Source organism: Nelumbo lutea, chromosome 8 (assembly GCF_056320005.1).
Source record: "Nelumbo lutea isolate HS-2025 chromosome 8, American lotus-T2T, whole genome shotgun sequence".
NCBI lineage: Eukaryota > Viridiplantae > Streptophyta > Magnoliopsida > Proteales > Nelumbonaceae > Nelumbo > Nelumbo lutea.
In genome coordinates, this window is record NC_142691.1 from 58,785,322 (window position 1) to 58,804,775 (window position 19,454).

Sequence of the window (19,454 nt, forward strand, 5' to 3'; positions counted from 1 at the left end):
TAAACTATAATACTTGTGCAGAGATAACTAGTAAAGTAACAATGTGATTGCAATTGCAATTTATCTAGAAACTAAATAAATAAATATACAGAGAGAGATCGAGTGGGCTAGAAAGACAAAAGATAGAAATAAATTTATATTTGTCGGAGTGAGCAAAAAATTACTGAAATATAAAAATAGAACATACAGATAAAGAGGACATATTTATGGAATAACCTTGGATATATTATTAACTGAAAATTCTGACATCTGGGATATGAGTAATCTTGTTCCAATCCTCCCGTCTCTCTGTTATATCTCCTTGTTAAATTGGGGCTATCTTCAATCTTGAGATGTTTTAGTGATGTGAAGCCTTGGATACCTTCCCACAGAGATATCAGTTTGGGGCAATTCTCGATCCACAGTGTATTGAGTGACACCGAGTTTTGATTCCCTTCTTTCTGTAAAGAGGTCAGATTAAGACAATTCAAAATAATCACCTGTTCAATCATTGTAACCCATGAAGGTAATCTTGTGCCAGGAAATCCATTTATATAGAAAGAGTTCAGATCAGAGTGAGGTTGGAGAGCTTCCAGCACATCATTGATGACTTCTAGATCATCTGGAACAGAAGAATCGCCACCACAAGTCCCAGGTGAGCCATAGCCTACGAAGTTTGTGTTTTTCCTGTAATGATTTTGCCCTGCTAATTTCTTCTCTTGCTGCTTGTTTATGGAGGTTGAGGTTGTGGAACCAGTCACCTTTGAAATCTATAAGATGATTTAAAGGGCCCGCCAGATCTCCAATACCACCACCAACAACCTTGCCCACTACAGAACCCATTAATATTTCGAGTTCGAGGTTGGTTAATTGTCCCATACCCTCTGGCATCTTCTCGATGCCACTTTCAACGATGTTCAGAATTCAACAACTGACAAATGACGAGTTTTACTTTTTTTCATGAATATTAATTCGACTTGCGGCTAATTTATTCTGTTGTTGTTGTTGTTGCTGCTGATCATTATCGTCGTCATCAACCAATGAGTTTGAGTTCGACCACAAATCAAACACATTGCATTCATCCCCATTCACTGATTGTGCAAGATCGTTCATGGGGTCATGCATCTTGCAATTCCATATTTTAATTACCAAGTTCATCTCTAGATCTCTACATCTTGGAAAAACGACGACCTAACCAACAAGTTATTGAAATACTCCTCAGCGGCATCAACCTCATCATCACCTTCTCCAACCACCACAAATCCATGTGCAATCCATTGCCTTCTCAAAACTACTTTACGAAGGTCATAATCCATTGGAAACACAGAGCAGTAGGCAAAACACTGCTCAAATAGTAAGGCAAATCATCGTAACACAGCTTTAGTGCCGGTAAAATTTTAGTATCATTTTTGCATTTCTTCCATACTTCACTCTTTCTCAGCAACTCCCATTCCTTTCTTGAGTTTTTGGTGTGCATTAGCCCTCCCAATGCGTTATTTTCACACCAGCTCCTTTCCAATTTCCTCCTAATCATCTGCGTTGTTTTTAGCCCCATCACCACCAAATGCTTTTCGCACAAATATGGACCAACAATCTTCAAAGTTCAAAGGAGAATCCTTTCAGATGGTGCAAGAGAGCGAGAAAGTGGATTTCGAAATTGTGTGTTTCGAAGTTTGATTCATGCTCATTAAATAATTTATGAAGAGGTATGAAGAAAATGTAGGTGTTGGTTTAGAAAAAGTACATTGAACAATTACAATTTCAAACATTGTGACTGTTTAAAAAGTAGTTAACAGTTAATGACTGTTAACTTTGAATTGTGACTCTTGATCACACCTAATCGAATCGTGACCATTGATCTCATCAACGATGATCAACAGTCCGAGACTCTTCTTCAATACGAAGGTGTTGCTGAATTTGCTCCAAGGTAAATTCTTCAACCTTGTGCAAAGGCTTCTTCCTGTAATCCTTCCAAGAGGGTGGAAGTTTGGCAATGATTGCTCCAACTTGGAAAGATTCAGGAATGATGATGTCAAGGGATCGAATTTTGTTGACTATCACCTGTAGCTCATGAACTTGCTCCAGTATGGGTTTATGGTCGTTCATGGTGAAATCAAAGTATTCTGCAATAAGATACTTATTTGTACCTGCTTTTTGCACCTTGTATTTGAATTCTAGGGCCTTCCAGATTTCTTTTGGAGATGTAAGTTCCTTGTAGAAGTTGTCGAGCCGGTCTGATAAGGCATTCAGTATGTGTCATCGGCACAAAAGTGAGTGCTCTTCTCGTTTTGCTCTTTCCTTCTTTAGTTTTTCTGACTCTTTGTCAGTGAGTTTAGGAAGTTGTTGCAGATTTGGTCCAACAGATAGTATAGTTTTAGTGTGGTCAGAAAGAAGATTGTCTTGTCTTGCCATCGGCTAAAGTTTGCTCCATCAAACTAGTCTAGTCGAACAAGATCTTGATCGAAGTCATGTTTGCTTCTGCCTCCATTGTAGAATAGCGTTCTAAAATTGTTGGGAATTGGGGTCACTGTAACTTTAGAGGAGAAGCTCTGAGGTGCGTCTGAAGACACTGCCTTTAGAACGTTATTTTCCCTCACTCAGTTTCACTGAGTTTGCTGTTGGTTTATAGGCAACTCCATTCCCTGGATACAACCGAGCCTTGGATGAGAATCTGCAACCAGCAAAGTTGAAGAATCTCCGAAAAAACGTTCTATAAGACTGTAGCAGACCGGACTGAGAGAGAGAGAAAGTGGATTTCGAAATTGTGTGTTTTGAAGTCTGATTCATGCTCCTTAAATAGTTTATGAAGAGGTATGAAGAAAAAGTAGTGCTGGTTCAGAGTTGTGACTATTTAAAAAGTAGTTAACAATTAATGACTGTTAACTTTGAATTGTGCCACTTGATCACACTCGATCGAATCGTGACCGTTGATCTCATCAATGGTGATCAACAGTCAGCATTGCACCAAAACCAAAGTCGCCCTTCGTGAGCCACGCGGGTGCACGCGAAGTGCGAGCAAAGTGCGCTGCTAAAGCACTTCATTGCGCTGCACACACGCACGCACACGCGTGCACGGGCATTGCGTGGTATCAATCCCCCATATTCTCCTCTACTATTTCTAAGGAGTATAAATCAGCTCCTGTTAAAATACTAAAAACAAAGCTTATAATTTTTCAATATGGGACAAGTTCAAAACAGGGTTTTGTAAAAGAAAAACTATTTTTTTTTTCAATTAAGTGTGCATGTGCAAATTCTCATCTAATTGACCAATCAAACCCATTGGATTTAATCTCTTATGAGATTAAAATCCAATAGTCCCTCACATTGATTGATCAATTACATAGTTCTCTCTCTCATTTTAAACTACTATGACACAATTATGCATACAAAAGGTGTTTATTAACTTAAACCTTTTGTTAATATAGATATCTCAGAGTCTTGTCAAAATTATTGGTGGTAAGACCTTAAACCAATTACTCTCAAGACAAACCGAAGACACCCATACACACAAAATGTCTAGTCTCTGCAAGAGTTTCAAGTTTTGCTTAGCACTGTTATGGACATGTGATTTTTTCTTGGTTTCATAAACAATCCCGAGAGCAAACCCAAACTCTCATGAGAAGCGGCACTACTTCTATGTTCACATAGGTGAAGATCTACTATGTGTTCTGTTATTTGACACATTTTAGAACTTCATTAAGAGTTTAACTCAACCTCTCATCATAACGGACAATATTGTTTATGTTGTGATGGGAAATTTCTCAATGTCAGTGCTAACAGTCACATTGCTACAACTTGTTGTTACCCATTAAACCCAATACTGATGGTTTTTTCAGTTCATGTTGGTTTACTATTATAGTGACTAAGTAAATGGTTTTAATCCCATCTCTTTGGTTGTTATTCTTACCAATTCTCTGGCCAATCCCTTAGTAAGAGGATCAACCAAGTTTTTATTTGACCTCACATAGGTTATAATGATGACTTCATCTTGAATTAGTTGCCTGACAAATTTATGTCTCAGACTTATACGTCTGGACTTACCATTGTAGGTACCACTATAGGCTCTTAACAGAGTTGCCTCACTATCACAGTAAATGGAAATTGGAGGCATAGGACTAGGCCAAAGTTTTATATCCAATAATAAATTCGTAATACATTCAACCTCTTTTCTAGCAGTCACTAAGGCTATGAATTTGGATTCCATGGTCGAGTGAGATATACAAGTTTGTCTCCTGGATGCCCAAGAGATCGCACCTCCACCAGGGACGAAAAATCCATCCAAAGGTGGACTTGTTATCTCCATTATCGGTAATCCAACCTACATCAGTGTATCCTTCTAGTACATTTGGATAATCATAGTAAAACAAGCCAAATTCCAAGGTTCTCTTGAGATACCCAAGAACTCTCCTAATTGCCTTCCAGTGCTCTGCACTGGGACTACTTGTAAACTGACTGAATTACTTATTACAAATGCAATATCAGGTCTTACAAAGCATAGCATACATCAAGCTTCCTACTGCACTAGCATACTCAAGTTGTATAATTGCTCTATCAATATTTTCTACTAGATTTATACTAAAATCATATGGTGTGCTATATTCTTTAAACCCTAAATGCTTAAATTTCTCAAATACTTTCTTAATATAATGTGATTGGCTTAATGCATAGCCCCTACTATGCTTTTTAATTTTTATTCTCAAGATGATATCTACTTCTCCTAAATCTTTCACCTTAAAGGCAGAGGGTAAGTAGTTTTTAGTTTAATTTATGCCAATCATATTTTTACACACAATAAGCATATAATCAACATAAAAACATACAATAACTCCATAATTTTCAGTGAATTTTGAGTAGAAGCATCTATTATCACTATTATGGTTAAAACCAAAAGCTAGAATGCGAGAATCAAATTTCTCATGCCACTGTTTAGGTGCTTGTTTTAATCCATATAGTGATTTAACAAGTTTATAGATTTTTTTCTCATTTCTAGGAAGAACAAATATTTCTAGTTGTTCCATATAAACCTATTCATTTAAATCACCATTTAAGAAAGCAAATTTAACATTCATTTAGTGAACAAATAAGTTATAAATGGATGTTCATGCTATGAGTGTTCTAATAAAGTTGTTCTAGCCACTAGTGCATAGGTGTCAAAGTAATCAATCCCTTCCTTTTGACTAAATCATTTGGCTACCAATCTAATCTTATAAATTTGTACAATTTCAAACATTGTGATCGTTTAAAAAGTAGTTAACAGTTAATGACTGTTAACTTTGAATTGTCTCTTGATCACACCTGGTCGGATTGTGGCTGTTGGTCTCATCAATGGTGATCAATGGTCAGCATCACACCAAAACTAAAGCCACCCTTCGCGAGCCACGCGGGTGCACACGGAGTGCGAGCAAAGTGCGCCTCTAAAGCACCTTATTGCGCCACACACACGCGCGCACCCCCTCTAAGAATCTCATTGATTGACATATGAAAGATAGCCCAATCCGACACCTAGTGCAATATCATAACCGAGTCTAGGGGTCAGGTATAATATTCTAGTTTTGCCCACTAATCTCCAAAATCCAAGGCAATACTAGAATTCTGGTCCAGTTCAGGGTTTCAAGTAAACCCACACTACATGTACATCGTGTCTCACCTTGGCAGCTGAGATAGGCTACTCCTACCAACTTGGCGGCACATCAGTGTCAGCCTTAGCATGATAGATCTCCCTAGATCAATCCAACGATTGTGAAGATTCTAAACTAACACGAGTCTCATATGTGTCCAGTTTAAGGGTATTATACAGAATCACACCACAATAACATGAATCAAATATATACTTTATTCATTTACACTAAATGTCATAATGTACATCATTCTGATTGGAGCTAAGGGCATACACTATCTAACAGCTCCCACTTGCACTTATGTCCAATCTTTTGGTACAAACTGGGGTCCCAAACTTTTTATGTGTTTCTCAAACACTTTTTGTGTTAATAGCTTAGTCAATGGGTTTGCCACATTCTCCGTTGATGCCACTTTTTAATATCAATCTCCCTTAGATCCAGTGGTATCACACAATAGTGGAATGAGTTTTATGCTGAATTCCAAATTCCAGAATAAACACCTTCATTCATTAGGCAGCCTCACTTATGACAATGTGTTCGACTTGAGTTGTGGATTGTTATTTTTGCTATTTAGGACCCTTGTTTGCTACTTATCCAGCAAACGGCACATGATCCTATCGTGAAAATATACACAGATGTAGACTTTCTTCCATCTGGATCTGACTAGAAGTCGGCATTAGTATGCCCCTGGATCTGTAGTGAGCTACCATCAAATACCAAACAAAACTCTTTTGTCTTTCGAATGTACTTAAGTATATTTTTCACATCAGTTCAATGCTCTTGCCTTGGGTTGGCCTGGAATCTGCTTACCACACTCACTGCTTGAGTAGTGCCAAGACGAGTGCATAGCATGGCATACATGATGCTCTCTACAACTGAGGCATAGGGAACGTCCTTTATGCTCTCAATCTCCTCGGGAGTCTTGGGAGACATCCCCTTAGAGAGAGTGACTCCGTGGCTGAAAGGAACATTTCCCTTCTTAGAGTTCTCCATGTTGTATCTCTTGACTATCTTGTCAATGTAACCAAATTGGGACAATCCTATTATTCTCTTCGATCTATTTCTATAAAGTCGAAGACCCAATATATAGGAAACTTCTCCAAAATCTTTAATGGAGAATTGCTGTGAAAGCCATACTTTTGCCATTGTCAACATTCCTACATCATTCCCAATGAGTAGAATGTTGTCCACATACAGAACCAAGAATGTAACCTTATCCCCACTGGATTTTCTGTAAACACAAGGCTCATCCGGATTTTGCTTAAAGTCAAACCTTTTGACAGTAGAGTCAAATCAGATGTTCCAACTCCTAGAAGCTTGCTTAAGTCTATATATGGATCTATTTAATTTGCATACCATGTGTTCCTGATTTGCAGCTAGACCTGTTCATGGGCCAGGCCGAGCCAGGCTTTTACTGTGTATTAACAATTTTTTTTAAGGCCCGAGCCCGAGCCTGGCCCGACCATTGGGCCTATAACTTGGGCCCGAGCCTGGCCCTCATAAAAAGCCCGAAGCCCGAGCCTGGGCCCAGGCCCGAAATTTTGCCTATACTATTATTATTATTAATGTTGAAGCAGCTGAATAGAGAGAGATTGAAATTATAAAGAAAAGAATAATATATATATATATATATATATATTAAATTATAAATATTGTATCATTTATATATTTTATATAATATATAAAATACATATTATATATTTCATAAAATATAAAATACTGAGTCGGGCCGGGCTTTTTTGACAAATCCCGAGCCCAACCCGAAACACAATCGGGTTTACTGTATTAAGCCCGAGGTCAGGCCCGCGGGCCTAATTATATGACCAAGCCCAACCGGGGTGCGGGCCGGGCCGTCGGGCTACCCGACCCATGAACAGGTCTATTTGCAGCTATAAAACCTTGCAGTTGTTGTATACATATATCTTCAGTAAGATCTCCATTTAGGAACGCGGTTTTGATATTCATTTGCCAATTCTCATAATCAAGGTATGCTGCTATAGCTAGAAGGATCCTAATGGATTTAAGCATGGCTACTGGCGAAAATGTTTCCTCATAATCTAATGGCAAAATGCTATACTCATAATCTTTTAAGTCTCAATTTTACCATCGGGGCCCTTCTTCCTCTTATATATACATTTGCAACCAATTGCTTTTACCCCAGGGGGTGGATCTACTAGAGTCCAAACTCCATTGGTCTCTATTGAGTCCATCCCATCTCTCATGGCATCTACCCACTTCAAGGAATTTATGTCCAACATAGTTTCTGTATAAGTCACGGGATCCTCCTCACTAGTTGTAGCTTCCACCAGGTAACTATCCTAGTCATAGCCGAGATGGACTTGAGGCCTGGAAACTTGGGTAGATCTTCTAGGTTGATCGTTACTTGGAAAACAGGAAAAACGACGATGAAGCGAGTGCCCTTTTTTCCCTCCCCTCTTCGACAGTTCCTGTTCTGCCTCCGTCGTAGTTCATTTTTTTCTCTTGATGAACAGCGTCAAGTGTGGGCCATGGTGGCGATTACAGTGACGAAATGAGAATACCACCCCTCCTGCTGGCCATGGTAGCGGTTATGGTCGCGGCCAGCGGCGAGGGCTCTGTTTCATTGTTTTTTTTTTTTTAGAAAGAAGATAATGAACAATGTGTTTTATTTTTAAGGGTAATTTTGATATTCTTAAAAATTTTAAATCGCACATGAGGTCACGTGATATACATAACGGACTGTCCATTAATGGTAGGTATTAGGTTGTTGCATTTCGAAAGTTTAGGTACTAGATTGTTGCTTTTAAAGTTTGGGTACTAAATTGGCACTTGGCCTAAAAGTACAGGGTACCTATCAGGAATTTTCCCTTATTTATATTTTATATTCTTATTATTGAATATTATTAAATCTACTATATTTAATTTTGTTTTCAAGATTTTTTTTTAAAGTTATTACATAGTTTTTTTTATTTAATCTATTTTTTGTTTTTTAAATAATCTTTAAAATATGATTTAGTAATATTTCAAAATTAGTTATTTATAACATTATTTAGTTATTTTTGTATTTTATATTCTTATTAACAAAGATTACCAAATCATTATAATTATTTTTTTTTGTTTTTGATCATTTCTTAAAGATATAATATAATTTCTTATTTAATCTAGCTTTTTTTTTTTGTTTTTGAAACAATATATAAGATATGACTTAGTTATTAATTTTTTGATATTTAAATTATTTAAAATAATTATTTACATTAATACTTAATTATTTAGATAATACCATTATTTAATTTTTCAAAATATTAATTATTTATTAAATTTAATAATCCATAAAATTAGAACTTATACTACATAATTTTGTAAAGCATAAAATTATTATTAATTCAAATATTATGATAGATAGTATAATTACTTTTCTACTCTTAAGAATTCTTTTAAATTTATTACATAATTTCGTTATTTTAACTATTTAAAATTTAGTTATGTTAAATATTTCAATATTTAAATAATATTTAAAATATTTAAGTTCTTTTGTTATTTGAATTTTATTTCTTTTAAAGTTATTACGTAATTTCATTATTAATAATATGAATTTCATTATGAAAACACTTTTATGAAAGCATAAAATCACTTTTACGAAAGCACTTTTATAAAAGTACATTTATATGAAAGAACTTTTATAAAAGTACTTTTATGAAAGCACTTTTATAAAAGTACTTTTATAAAAGTTATGGTTTTTTTTTACATTTTCTGTAATTTTTTGGTATTTTCTTCATTTTTGCAAATTTCTGGTTTTTTACATTTTTTAAAATTTTTGGTTTTTTTTTGCATTTTCTACATTTTTTGTGCTTTTCTACATATTTTTTGCATTTTTTCTGGTGTTTTCACGCACTTCCTACATTTTCCTAGTATTGTTTTGCTTTTTTTCTGATTTTTTTTTTGCCAAAGTTCTGCATTTTCTACAATTTTGTATTATTTTTTTTGCATTTTTTTTTGTAATTTATTTTGGTATTTTTTGAATTATCTGTATTTTTTTTTGTTTTTTTTTTGCATTTATCTACAATTTTTGCATTTTCAGGTATACGGGTTGACCTAACCCTTTTTTTTTTCACGTGGCAATCTTGAGAGAGATGATTGTCTAAAAAATGTTTCTTGTATATACGCAACCCAATCCGTTTTTGTCATGTGACAGTCTTAAGAGAAATGATTTTCTCAAAATGTTTTATTTTTTGAGTATGTGTGCCAACCCGACCCAGTTATTTCACATGGCATCCTTGAGAGAGATTATTCTCTCAAAAATTGTTTTTCTCGAGCATATGGGTTGTCCCGACTCATTTTTGCCACATGATAGTCTTGAAAGATGTTCCTCTCAGAATATTATTATTTTGTGTATATGAGTCGTCCCAACCCATTTTTGTATTTATAAGTGAGGGTAGGTGGGCCAATATGGGTGAGGGTGGTTAATGATCAATATGGATACGTCAAGTGGGTCAATATAGGTGGGTCAAAGTAGGTTATGACCTTTAAACATGATTAATATTCAACCCTTACCCAAACCAACTTAATCCACCTATTTGCCAGCCGCAGTGGAAACCCCTTTTTATGGCGTTAACCTTCAATTCACACATTGTAATTCCTGACGATCCTTTGAATTGAATTTACCACTAATATGTCAACAGTTTAACCAAGTAAGATAAATGACAATTAATGCAAAAGACAAATTCAATATTCTAATGTGAAAGATTCCTTAATCATTCACATATTGTTGACTGATCAAGGAAGAGAGCGCATTGTCTACTAAAACCAAGGGGGTGATTTCTGTTCTTGTCATACATATTTCTTGATCTTCAAAGTAGTTCGGGTTGTTTGTTTCTTAACCAAGGGGTGAAACTATGCATTGTAAACCTATCCATAAATGAAAATATACCAGCAGGGATGTTTTCAATGCACAGTTACAAGTGTTATAAGATCAGTGTAGGGAACAATCTTGTGAGGAGGAAATCCAAACCTTTGATGTTTACATTTCTTTGTATAACTCGTTTTCGTCTGTCATCTTAAATGAAAGCCAATACTGAAACATTTCAATGAGGCGGCCATATTTTCGTTTACATTGGAAGAGAGACTACAAAATACAGATTAGGAAGTGTGCTTTCATACATTTTTATTAATTATTTTATCATAAAATTTTATGTTTTTTTCCCGAAATTTCTGTTAATTTTCTGCATTTCTTATTATTTTTCGTAATTTCTGCTATTATTGACTGCAATTTCTATATTGTTTTTGCAATTTATGTAATTTTGGAATTTTTTTCCTTTCTATATTTCAATTAAATGATGCTATTTTTTCTGCAATTTTTATGTTTTCTTTGTAAGTTCTATATTTTGTATTGTATCTAATTATATACTAATCCGATCCATTTACATGAATCGGTTTGGATTCTGTTTCTATGGGATTGGGTCCAGAGTCCAGAGTCCAGACCATTTATAATGGGCTTACATCAAATTGGATCGGGTAGGAAAAAAACCCGGTCCATAGAAACCCCAGTCTGCACAATGGGAACATCTCCCTAATGTACAACTGTAATGGATTGTTGGAACAGGGATGATAGCGTTTGTTGGTAACACAGTAGTATTCCCTAAATCAATTAAAAGGGGAGAAAGTTTTATCCACCACTAAGAGAAGTTGCTATATGTATATATATTTCTTAATCATCAAAAGTGGTTGGGGACTTGGGGTTTATTTAAATTTATTTCCCAACAAGTTTTGATATATATTCACGTTTCTTTGTGTGGTTTCTTTTTTTCAAACCATGGTTTTTAAAACCGATTCAGAGACCAAACCAATTTACCGGGTCAAGCAATCCGACCATTCGAACCAAATGGTCGATTCATTCTGACAAAAAATTAAAAAAATAAAAAATAAAATAAAAAATAGTCAAAACCATTTGAACAATTAACCATCCGGATCAATGATTTGCTGACTAAAATCAACGGTTTTGGGTAAATTTCCAGTTTTGGAAAAAACCGAAACCGATCACCTGACTAGTTACCAATTTTCCTAGTCCGATCGTCCAATCCGTCCGATTTTGAAAACCATTGAAAAAGTAGTAGATGGCCCAATCCCATGTGTTGATGGCGAGATTGATTCAACATTGGCAAGAGGACTACTAGACTTCTCTAGCTAAAGTTCAAGTGCGACAATTTGACTTTATTATGTTTAGTAGTTGAGGCAAGCAGGAGATTTCAAAGTCTTCAAATTTGGCACTCCCACAACCACCTTCCTTCCAATATAAATATAATGGGCCATACCGTGAACCTTGTCACACCGTCCACACATAGTCTCATAGTCTGTGTCCTTTCACACTAGATGCAGTCTAGTGTGACCTCGGGATATCAGATTCGATCTCCGGATAAGCGATGACAGTGGATGATACTTGTACAGAAAGTTGATCAAAATCAAAATCAGAGAAAAATAGCTAGGGGGAATGGCTGAAGCTGTGATTGGTGGTGTCACTGAGGGTATCATCAATAAGTTGATCTACCTGATTGCTGACGAAATCGGTCTGGCATGGGGTTTCAAGGGAGAACTGCGAAAACTTCAAAACACTCTGGTGGGGATTCAGAATGTGCTTGAGGATGCCGAGACGCTCCAAGTTACAGACAAGAATGTGAAAAAGTGGTTGATGAGTCTCAAAGATGTGTCTTATGAAGCTGATGATGTATTAGATGAATTTGCAACTGAAATGTTGCGATACAAGGTTGAGAATACTGGGAACCGCTTGACAAAGAAGGTACGCAACTTCTTAACACCCAGCTCCAACAACCCAGTTGCATTTCGTCTTAGGATGGTTCATAAGATCAGAAATATCAATGTGAAGTTGGATGAAATTGCAAAAGAAAGGGAAAGATTTCATTTCAAAAATGTGACTACGAAAGAGAGAATAACAAACAACAGGGAAACCACTGCATCTCTAGATGATGATGATTTACCGGTTGTTGGGAGGGATACGGATAAATGGATCATCATAGATAAGTTGATTAACAGCAGCGCCAGCCCAGAGGCTACTGTGTCTGTGTCTGTCCTTCCCATAGTGGGGATGGGGGGATTGGGCAAGACCACACTAGCTAAATTGGTCTATAACGATGAGTCCATCCAGGGTTTTTTCGATTTAAAAATGTGGGTCTGCGTGTCAGATGACTTTGATGTCAAAAGGCTTGCCACAGAAATCATACACTCCGCTGGCAATACAACATTTGCTTCAACAACAAATTTGAATACAATCGAAACATCCCTTCGAAGCATTTTAGAAGATAAAAGGTTCTTAATCGTACTTGATGATGTTTGGAACGAAAATGTTGCAGAGTGGAATCGATTCAGAAAGTGTTTAGGAGATGGTGCTAAGAAAGGAAGCAAAATCCTTGTAACCACACGCAGTGAGAAAGTTGCGTCCATCGTGCATACGCATACGGGGGATGGACCTACTCCTCTAATAATGCACCATTTGAAAGGATTATCCTTTGAAGATTGTTGGTCCATATTCAAGCAGAGAGCATTTGGTTATTGTAGGGTTGATGTGGCAGAGGATCAAATTGATGATTTGGTAGAAATTGGAAAGGCGTTGGTGAAGAGGTGTAAGGGTGTACCATTAGCAGCAAAAGCACTGGGCGGGCTTATGCGCAACAAAAGATCAAAGGAGGATTGGGTGTGGGTGAGAGAGAGTGGAATTTGGAAACAATTCGAAAACGATACCAAGATTTTACCAGCTCTGAAGCTGAGTTACGATGATTTGCCTTACTATTTGAAGCAGTGTTTTGCTTACTGTTCTGTGTTTCCCAAAGACCATAAGATTATAAAATATGATTTGATAAGGCAATGGATTGCGCATGGGTTTGTGGTCGCAGCAGCTGAGAACGATGAGGCTAATTCATTGGTAGATACTGCAGACGGATACTTCAATATCTTATTGGGTAGATCGTTTTTTCAAGATGTAGAGAGGTATTCATCTGGTAACATATGGAGATGCAAGATGCATGACCTTATGCATGATCTTGCACTGTCTGTTAATGGAGATGAATGCAATGTCATTGAGTTGTCATCGGCAATAGATGATGATCGACAACAACAACAACATAATAATAAACTAGTAAGATGGATTCATGAAAAAAGTACAACTCGGCATTTGTCAATTGTTTCATCAACAACTAAGACTATTACAAACCTAGTTCATCAACTATTCTCGGCATATGTTAATAATTCAAGCAGAAGCAGATTCCATATCCATACTATTATTCTTCTCTCATCAAATTGTTGGAGTCGTATTAATGTTGACAAAAGGGTGTTGGATTTTATCTGCTTAAACTTTAAGTGCTTACGTTTGTTGGACTTGCAGCATGCTAAGATTAGGGAGGTTTCATCTCGGATTGGCAAGTTGAAGCATTTAAGATACCTTGACCTCTCAGACACAAATATTGAAGAATTACCCGACTTAATCACCAATCTCTACAACTTACAGACTTTATTTCTCTTTGCCTGCTACAAACTCAAACAGCTCCCACGAGATATGAGAAAGATGATTAGTTTAAGAGATCTTGATATCCGTGACAGTGGCATCAGTAAGATGCCGGAGGGAGTGGGACAATTAACCAACCTCCAAACACTAAGGGGTTTTGTAGTGGGCAAGGATGGTGGCGGTGGTATTGGAGATCTGGGCCCTTTGAATCATCTTCGTGAATTAGATATAGTTTTCAAAGCTGGCTGCTTCGACAACCTCAACCTCGACAGACGAGCGAGAGAAGAAATAAGCAGGGCAAAGTTATTGAAGGAAAAGCGCAACCTTGGTCAGTTGTCATTGTCCTGGAGAGAAGACGAAGAAGACAACTCTGTTCATCTGGATCATCAGGAAGTTGTCAATGATGTGCTGCTGGAAGCTCTCCAACCTAATTCTAATCTGAAATGGTTGCTGATAGAAGGATTTCCTGGTACAAGATTACCTTCTTGGATCACAATGGTTCAACATGTGTATATCTTTGTATGTCCTCAACTGAGATCTTTAAAAGAAGGGAACCCAAACTCGGTGTTAATTGAAGAGTTGTACATCAGAAGTTGCCGCAACCTGACGTCTCTGTGGAAAGGGATCCAAGGCTTCACATCACTAAAACAGCTATACATTGAAGATTGTCCCATTTTTACAAGGGCGCAGTACCATTCACGGGCAGGGAGAAGAACCAATCAGCTCAGCGCAGAATTTACTAGGCTCAAAGTACAGGGGAATGCATCCTAACCGTGAATTGATGCCAAATTCACGGACAGGATGTGGTTTATAGGGGGAGAAGGCTAGTTGTAGGGAGGCTGGAATTCAGAATTCTGCATCTTGTGTCTCCGTACTTCTCCGTTTTAACAATGGCATTTGACAGGGGAGAAACGATGGAACAGGGACAAGATTGCTCAAATTCCACATGTCAGCATTTTCTCTGGTAATAGTTTACTAGATTTCTACAAGGTTAGTTCATACATATATTGTCTCTCTTTCTGTAATTAAATTATTTGAATGGTGTTCTGTTTAAGGTAACTTAGATTCTTTAATTATGTGCCTATACTTTGAGGTTAGTCTCAATTTAATTATGATATGAACTTTCAAATTTGCCGCTTTTGTATCTGAACTTCTAAAAGTATACATTTATGTCCAGTTCCATTAAAATAACATTAGGGTAAGAGATAAAATTATAAAAAATACCAATCTTCTTCTTCCTTTGGACTTTTTAGGCTGTGTTTGGTTGCTGTGCAATTTGATTGACACTAGTATAAATGTATGGGATTGCAAATTCTAGTTTAATTTTGTTTTGGGTTTTACTTTATTTTGTTTTATATCTTAATTTATTTCATTTGTACTGCAACTAAACAAAATAAGCTAAAATTTAAAATAAAAGTAGGTCAGGATTTACACGAAAATCATTTACACTACCATAGTTTTGCATCAGTGTAAATTTATTTGTATTGCAAACAAACATATCCTTAGATTGAAACTAGCAATGCCAAATCAAGCATTCGGAAGTGAGACTACTCCAATGAACAAACTAGAGTGAAGTTACTTTAAAACCGCTGGTTTGCATCAATTTAATGGAACTGGACTTGAATATATATATATATATATATATTTCTGAAAGTTCAGGTACTAAAATGGCACATTCCAAAATCAAGGCCCTAAAATAAGATTACCTACAAAGTATATATGTAATTGTTTTTTGTTATACATATGCAGGTATTAATTAAATATCTCTGAGAGGTATGCATAACCATAGACTGAGAGGTTGTTTATATCTCTTCACAAGTATTGTTATTTCGAGTGCAACGTTGTTTATTCCCCTGTTTCCACTTCACATTGAGAGAAAACAATATAATAGTTCAACATTAATTAGGCCAAGTTTTCTTTATGGTTATGTTTGGTTTGAAGGAAAAAATAGGGAAAGGAAGAGAAATGTAGGGAAACCTAATACAAGGCTTGTAAAGATTCCTTTACATTTCTCTACTTTTTCCTTCAAACCAAACACAGCCTCAAGAGATTTTAATTTTGGTGAAGTTCCAATTCAATGAATTAGCTAGCAATTTGAATTTTGACAGCACATGGTAGGTCATACCAGAAATTGGCACTCAGGAAAATTTTTTTATTATTTCTTCTTTTTTTCGTTCAATCATTGGCTTTTATCTGAATTTCTTGTTGAATTCTTTATCTGAATACTCAACTTGTACCAACAAATATTTGGTTTAGACAACGTTTTCTCACATCTTGGTTGTCCAGGGAAGAGCTACAAGTTTATAGCAGGTATCTCAGTGACAAGTGGAAGCGTTTTGAGAGACCTGAATCCAATAATTGAAGCTTAATTAGTGGAATTTGTAAGGTACTATTATTTTCACATCCATCTCAAAACTCAAAATTGACAGTACTTAGGGTTAATTTGGTTCTCAGTCGGAATTGGAATCGAAATTTTTTAGAATTAGAACCAAAATTGTATATTTTCATAGTCCATTTAGTTCAGACAAGAATGAGAATGAGAATTAATGTCAATAGGAATCGGATTTCATTTCTAAGGGAGGGGGAAGGAATGGCCATTCCCTCTCTTGTAATTGCTTCTTTTGCTCTTACCCAGCAGGGTGTTTTGGTATGTATCAGATGCAAGGTTCAAAATACCATTACGTATCAGCCCGTATAAATTGATACATACCGTATTGGAGCCTTCCCGATACACCCCTACAGAGAACGTATCGGGTCTGACCATGGTTCAAAGGGTAGAAAAACTTAAACCGACCCTCTAAACCGGTTTAAAAAAAATAAAATAAACACAGAAAAAGCACAGATACTGACATATCGGCTTCTAACGATATTTAGAACCTTGATCAGAAGTTTGAATGTCCCCGAGTATGTGTAGATTCAGTGCTGATTCATTCATTGGGCGCTCTGAAATTAGCAAGGAGTGTGACTGTAATTATGTTGTTAATTTTGCTGCATATCTATCAAACCATAACACCCATGTGATGATTTTTGGTGGAAGGTTGAAAACCCTTTTCTCAAGCATGAATCCTCAATTTGTATTTTGTAGTTGCTAGTCCTTTTAATTTAATTTACTGTACATGGCAAATGGTAGTTCAATTTTTGAGAGGCTTATACCTTAATAACCAACAGAATGAAATCTGTTGCCTAACTCTTTTATATATGCCGGTTTATTATATATTACAACCTTAATTCATCGTATCTTTTACTATACAGAAACCAATGTAAATTTGAATGAAAACAACTTGATTGGTTATCAATTGGATGACACCGGTTGATTGGTTATAGAGTTGTTTACATTTTGGGTAGACCTCTTCAAGGGACAAGTAACCCAGTGGGATAGACCGGACCCAGACCACTCCTTTTCGATGGAGCTTGAGTATGTTTTGAGACTTGTGGGATCGGGCTCAGGAGAGTATCAAGCCACCCGATTAATTTTAGGCCAGGCTTGGACTAATATTTTAATACTAGTGGGGATCTGTGCGTAGAGATGTAAATTCGGCCGGACTGCTCGTGGCCTGGCACAAAGTTGGACTGGGCTGGCCTGGCCCGTCATGACAGCCCATGGACCGGGGGTTTGAGGTTCACGGGTTGGTATGGCACTACCCACCGCCTGTGTGCCGGCACGGCCTGCACCATGACCCGTCACGGATGGGCACAGCCCAGCCCGTAGCGGGCTGCGCTCGACCTGTTCGAAAACTAGCCGTTGCCACCCCCCCTAGCCCCAAGTCTCCCTAACGACTGCTTTCAGCTTTTTTTTTTTTTGGGGGGGGGGTGGGTGGGTGTTTTACATGTTTTGCTCAGAAAAATATTTTGGGGGGGTTACATATTTGTTTTCAAAAATAAAATCTTTATCATATTTTGCTCAGCAAAAAAGAAGAAAAATCATACTTTAATTATCAGTTGATAAGATGGATGTAAATAAAGTAGCAGAAAAAAATGCAATTCCAAGTGTGTTATGTAGGAGCATTATTCTTAGGTCCTATTTAGTATTCCAACTATTTGGTTGAGTGGAATTGGAATCTCATTCTCAATTTTTATGGATTAGTATTTTCTCATTTGAGGGAATGGCCATTCTCTCCCCTTCGGTGGGAATGAAATCTGATTCTAACTGAGTTCAATTCCTATTCCAATTCCTGTCTGAACCAAACAAATTATGGAAATAGATCATTCTAAATCTGATTCTGAAGGATTTTGATCCTAATTCCAATTATGAACCAAATGAATCATTAGATTGTGTTTGGTTTGAAGGAAAAAGTAGAAAAATGAAAAAAAGGTAGGAAAATCTATACAAAGCTTTATAGTATCAGGATGTATCAACTTATGCGATGAAACTTTTAAACTTGATTATGCCATATATGCCTTAGCTTCACCTCAAGACAACCGTTCTAAGTGCCACTCAATTACTATTTACTAGTTTAAATAGAGGCAGTTATAATTTGCACATATATATATCGTGTAGTTGTGTATGATCTTTGTACATTTTGAGTGGAATCTTCTAAGCTCATTACTCTCTGTTTGGATAAACTTTGGAAACACAAAATTGAACTGAAAACTGTCTCGAGTGTCTTGCTTCTAAAAGAATTATAATCTTAAGCCAATACACTTTTAAGCCCCAAAATAAAAAGCCTGTATTAGGTCTTATTGCCTTTGAGCTCAATTAAATATATCAACACCCTGTATTGGGTCCAGACCATTGTTTTTCGTAATATCCTTGTGGGCAGTGGCCCATTACAATTGATGCACATTGGTGGTTGCCATGAATAGCTAATTGGTTTTAATAAAAATATTCTGAACAGCCCCATGTTATGTTAGGGTATGATGCCCGGACCCTAGACCCATTCAGTTTGCAATGTTACATAGATTGAGCTAGCAAACTCTATCTTGTAACTTTTGTGTTGTGTTGTGTTATGTTTTCAATTTCTAGTAATTGTTTCTTTTTACTCCCTGCAGGGTGTTTTGGCATATATCAGAAATTTGACTGTGGCTGCCTATACATCTTGTATGAATACCATGGAGGCATGGACATGGAGGAAAGCTGGTTGTAGTCGTAAAATTTCTACTGTTTTTATTGTAATTTATAATTAAACTTGGGAGAACCATTGGGTGTGAATAGTGTTTTACATGATTTGAAGAGTAGGCTAAAAGCTCTGTCATCTGTTTCCCATATATATATATATAGATCAAGGTTTCCAAAACCGGTTCGGACAACGAACCGGTCAGGGGTCTGGCTCTTGGGTCGAATAGGTCGATCGTTTGAATCGAACGGACAACCTATTCTGACAAAAAAATTAAAAAAAAACAGTCAAACCGTTGAATGGTTCAAAAGGTTC

General features: G+C 36.5%; 1 protein-coding gene across 5 annotated transcripts; it reads left to right on the top strand.

Annotated features, from left to right (window-relative positions):
- Window positions 1-319: 319 nt before the first annotated feature.
- LOC148844409 (putative disease resistance protein RGA4) lies at window positions 320-19,277 on the top strand. 5 transcript variants are annotated; one of them, XR_016102839.1, is made up of 6 exons: window positions 320-450; window positions 521-634; window positions 718-840; window positions 13,966-15,075; window positions 16,372-16,471; window positions 19,075-19,277. XR_016102839.1 is itself a non-coding variant. In XM_088956622.1 (3 exons), exon 1 carries the CDS (start codon window positions 12,061-12,063, stop codon window positions 14,854-14,856), a length of 2,796 nt encoding a protein of 931 aa, XP_088812748.1. In that variant the 5' UTR covers window positions 11,868-12,060; the 3' UTR covers window positions 14,857-15,075; window positions 16,372-16,471; window positions 19,075-19,277. The 5 variants fall into 5 exon arrangements, 2 of the variants coding, with proteins under 2 accessions (XP_088812748.1, XP_088812749.1); XR_016102838.1 differs by lacking the exon at window positions 320-450 and having other exon boundaries at window positions 496-634; XR_016102840.1 differs by lacking the exons at window positions 320-450; window positions 718-840 and having other exon boundaries at window positions 499-634.
- Window positions 19,278-19,454: the final 177 nt, after the last annotated feature.

What these genes read in the sequence shown, in the direction of transcription:
- LOC148844409 (XM_088956622.1), top strand. Translation starts at nt 12,061, where the DNA reads ATGGCTGAAGCTGTGATTGGTGGTGTCACTGAGGGTATCATCAATAAG.